The sequence below is a fragment of the Priapulus caudatus genome, unplaced genomic scaffold, assembly GCF_000485595.1.
Source record: "Priapulus caudatus unplaced genomic scaffold, Priapulus_caudatus-5.0.1 Scaffold584, whole genome shotgun sequence".
In the NCBI taxonomy this organism is placed as follows: domain Eukaryota; kingdom Metazoa; phylum Priapulida; class Priapulimorpha; order Priapulimorphida; family Priapulidae; genus Priapulus; species Priapulus caudatus.
The window spans coordinates 122,690-127,382 of record NW_014577645.1 but is presented as its reverse complement, the minus strand read 5'-3'; the positions used below and the strand labels follow the sequence as shown (position 1 = coordinate 127,382).

Genomic DNA, 4,693 nt, shown 5'->3' with positions numbered 1-4,693 from the left:
GTCGCGACAATACACGCCCGGCGAATGTAGCAGCAACAGCAGCAGCAGCAGCAGCAGTGCAGTAGCAGGGGCAGCAGCAGCCGCCGCAGCAGCAGCAGTAGCAGCAGCAGTAGCAGCAGTAGCAGTACCACCACCACCAGCAGCAGCAGTAGCAGCAGTAGCAGCAGCAGCAGCAGCAGCAGTAGCAGCAGCAGCAGTAGCAGCAGCACCAGCTATGACAGTGCTTCACTTCGTGAGATTGCTTCGCGCGAGTCTCTCATTACGACACGCGCAGGCCGCTCCTGCGTGCCACTTCACTCCGCTGCGCACGCGGCCTCCTTGTTGTTAGGATAAGACGAAATAAAATCGGCGCTCAATCGGCCGTGAAAGGCACATCAATCTCCGGCCGTAAGCGTGCGTGGATTCGCAGCAATTACCTAGCCGGCAACGCGTAAACTCAGCCCTCACACACACGCCGCATGCATAGAGACGCGGGCGCGCGCACGCCACGCATATTAATTGCATTGACTGCATGTGCTGCATCTTCTCTGCTTCCTCGCTGCCTTCCGAGTCCGCCGACCCCTCTACGGGAAATACACGGGGAGGCAGTCATGTATCGTATTGGCAAACAAAGATTTTTTTTAATTGTGGCCTTACTCACCCCCTGGCTTCCTTTTAGCTCGATACCAAACTGGGCGGGTCCCGCGGTGAGCACCACCCTGCCATCATAGGGCGGCGACAGGAACTGTATCACGCGCGGCTGGTGTTCCACCTGGTTGTTCTGGTTGTTCGACAGTTCTATCATCTCCTGCATGAACAGCAGACCTTCCTCTCCTTCCTCTAACGTCGCCGCCTGCCGGTAGGAACAACACGACAGGCGAGTTACAGACGCGTTTCGCATATCGCGCATGCGAGATCTGCAATTGCTTCACTCGTGATGTCAAAAAACCTAAGCCACTCTGTGCCCCCCCTGGTGATCTCTGATACACGTAAATGCTGCAGTTGAAAGATTTCGCCGAAAGAAGGAATGACGTCGGATCGCCGGTTCTCTGTGAATACCGGATAAGATTATACGGTGATCGCGTCTGCATCGGCCGACGTTTGGCGCTGCGACTTTTGAACACGAGAAGCCCCCCCCACAAATTGGACAATGGCCCACAATAGCTAGAAAGCCTGCTCAAGTCGGTAGTCGTTGATTGACAGCCGCTACCTACAACTGGGGCAACGTGATTAACGTTGTCGCGTGCCACTAGTGCTGCGGCATTTTGTCGGGGTGCAGTGATTAACAATTTATTCTGTGGAAAAAATTAACCTGTTCGTGAATTTGTGCACGAAAAAACGTTGCATTGTTAAAATTGTTGAATGAAATAGTTCACATAAACAGTGAGAAAATAAGATGAAAACCAGTGTTAACATTTTGACTTTTAACCTTCATTTGGATTGTGAGTGCATGGGTCTGATAGTTGGATCCAAATCTAGTCTACGTGAAACGCTGACGGCATCGTCGTCGTCCTCGCGAATTAAGCGCATACCTGGTTGGCAGTGTGCATCAGCTGCACACGTGCGTCCTTCAGGGTGACCATGCGTATTCCCATCCGCTCCAGCATCGTCATGTGTGCCACGTTGCCCGCCTCAAACTCGCTCGCCCGCAGCCGCCTCTTGCTGCGACGTCGGCAACAAAGGCAAACGTAGGACTTTAGCACGTGTGGCGCATTTTGCGCGCTCGCCATTTCGAGCATTTTACAACAGTGCGCAATGATTGTGCCCCGACGTATTTAGGTTGAAACGCCATTCGTCACGTTCGTTTTGTTTGCTCCGAAAAGCCGAATCGGGGATAACACGCAGATCGCAAAACCGTAATTGCTTCGACGTCAGTTTCTTGGCAAGGAGTTTCCATGGTACGAAGCGAAACCGACAGCTATCATCTCGAAATAGTTATACGTGAAATTATCGCGACGGCAAGTTTAACAATACCTACTATATATCATTCTGAATAATCGCGAGTGCTTTACCCTCTGACGACAATGATTTATCAACGTTAGTAGGTTTAGATGTATACGTACAAGGTTTTTGGCTTCGGGCACTGTTCTTCCACCATATTTTTCAGCCTCAAACGTATAACCTGTGCAAAGTTTTCTCCAGGGAAGATGGCGTTGTTGTTAGGACAGGAACGTCGGAATTTGTATTCGTTCTCATCCTCTCCGGCCATTAACTCATCTCCCCGTTTACTAGCCACGTCATTGTATTCCTATCAAACAAATACGCGGCAAGGGAATTAATCCACCCATCGCAAACAAAATGCTAACAATGAAACAACAGAAAACTGTAATGGATCAATGACATCAGTCAGGAATTCAAGGTTATTCGCGTCCACGACTCTTAACATTTAAAATTTTAATTTTTCAAATTTACCTGATTGTAATTAATGAAGCGATGGGAAAGCAGGGTCAGCTTGCCCGAGACTCGCACTATTCATCAATTACCCGCGCCCGATTCGTGTTGTGCTCGAACACACCCACTAGTTTACATGCCCGCGTTCGACTAAAATCATCCGTCACTGTCACAAAGCACACAAGCAACCCATTACCTAATTGCTGAACTGCGTTTCCACGCATTAAAAATGCTTACCACATCCTCCTCGCCGGTTGGGTTCATGGCCTTTGAGAGCGTGAGCGGCAGGAGATGGGCTTCGGTCGTGAAAACGTAGTCGTCGATGTTTATCGGGATGTCCTCATCCTCGGCGAATAGCAGATACAGGTACTTGAACAGCTCCGCCAGCACGAAGGAATCCATCCTGCATAACAGACAGGGCCATAATAAGAATATTGTTTGTTTGCCCTCACCCGCCCGACCCGCCAAAAAGGGGCCGACTCAAAAAAGTTTATTGATATTTCCCATTCTTTTTTTTTTTACAAATTGTATCACTGTACATTATATAAATAGGTAGGCAAAACATTATATGTACAAAGCAAAACAAACATTCAACATCAAAGGTATCTCCACACAAGCACACATGAGCATGTAGACACCATGCTGAATTTGTAAAAAGACCCCCGCCCTCAAAAAAAGCCTACCCACCTACCCAAACATTTCAGCCTGGGTCGGGTGAGGGCAAACAAAGATTTTGTTAAATTGTGGCCCAGACGAGCGTCTCGCGTACACTGTCAACCCCCGATTACTCGTCGCCTGCTTGAGCGTCACTCAAGGAAAACAACGAATGCGTCCTTTATGGACAGGTGTCCCTTCTATACAGAGCTGGGGCCCGTCGACAGAAACATCGTAAATTTTGTCATGGTCACAACATTTAGCTTAGACTTGTGCATTTTGCAACAACGTCCCGCACCAAAATCGCTAATATAGGTTCAACTGTATTGCTGAGCACTACACTTAGCAACAACGCACGCGTGTCTGACGCGAAGGAAATGAGCAAGACATCATGCTACATCATCAAATCAAACCATGAGGACGTTAGAGTTATATATCCTCCTGCTTAAATGTACAAAATACGATGATTTTTAAACGTTGCTGAAGTATTATGCTAGCAACACGTGCTGCACGCAGGCAGTCTTCAATTCAATAGCTGTAACGAATGTTGATTCTGTGTCGAGCGGCTGCAAGTTTGCCCAATAGGTTCTTAAAAATGACTTCAGTAATTATGTATTGAAACATACATCAGGGGATTACAGTCATTATTTCACATTCATATAAACACGATCACACGTTATCACACTCGAATAAATAAACTGAAACTAAAGCCTCCACTCGCGTCTTTTCTTCAAATATTTGAGGTCTTAAATGATTGAATTCACTTGGCAACAAACCATTCTCGCGATGGCGTTCCACGGCTATGCGCTGATTAAACTTTCAGTTAACCCTAGATAAATTGTTGACGCTAATGTAAACTGTCAATTTTATAAATTGCACCGGAACGTTACGCGTTTATTATTCATGTTTTTTTTTTCGCAGAGTGTTAAAACACGCGACTGACATAACACGGTACAGCACATAATACGCCCGCGTCCGAACGCATTCAGACGGGGAGGCTGACGGTGCAAAGAGCAAGAGGTGGTGCGACAGGAGCTGCCACTCACGACTGTCACAGCTGAAGCCACGCTAGCTAAACCTAGCGTGTTAACCTTCACTCTTCCACGGGATGTGATAGAGCAAAGGGCTACGTAGGTTGAGCTAGTGTGAGGTATGTAGTGCAGTGAAGGGCTACATAGGTTGAACTAGTGTCAGGTATGTAGTGCAGTGAAGGGCTACATAGGTTGAGCTAGTGTCAGGTATGTAGTGCAGTGAAGGGCTACATAGGTTGAGCTAGTGTGAGGTATGTAGTGCAGTGAAGGGCTACATAGGTTGAGCTAGTGTGAGGTATGTAGTGGCGTGAAGGGCTACATAGGTTGAGCTAGTGTGAGGTATGTAGTGGCGTGAAGGGCTACATAGGTTGAGCTAGTGTCAGGTACGTATGTAGTGGCGTGAAGGGCTACATAGGTTGAGCTAGTGTGAGGTATGTAGTGCAGTGTATGGCTACATAGGTTGAGCTAGTGTGAGGTATGTAGTGGCGTGAAGGGCTACATAGGTTGAGCCAATGTCAGGTATGTAGTGCAGTGAAGGGCTACATAGGTTGAGCTAGTGTCAGATATGTAGTGGCGTGAAGGGCTACATAGGTTGAGCTAGTGTGACGTATGTAGTGCAGTGTATGGCTACATAGGTT

At 47.8% G+C, this 4,693-nt stretch overlaps 1 protein-coding gene across 1 annotated transcript in view; it reads right to left on the bottom strand.

The window, feature by feature from the left end:
* Positions 1-4,693, bottom strand: part of LOC106811862 (ER degradation-enhancing alpha-mannosidase-like protein 3) — a 68,715-nt gene that overhangs the window by 9,214 nt on the left and 54,808 nt on the right. Inside the window, exons 12-15 of the mRNA XM_014815581.1 lie at positions 2,608-2,773; positions 2,043-2,227; positions 1,512-1,641; positions 641-832 (exon numbers count right to left, since the gene is read on the bottom strand). Of these exons, the coding sequence (XP_014671067.1) occupies positions 641-832; positions 1,512-1,641; positions 2,043-2,227; positions 2,608-2,773 (673 nt within the window). The remainder of the gene's footprint in view (positions 1-640; positions 833-1,511; positions 1,642-2,042; positions 2,228-2,607; positions 2,774-4,693) is intronic.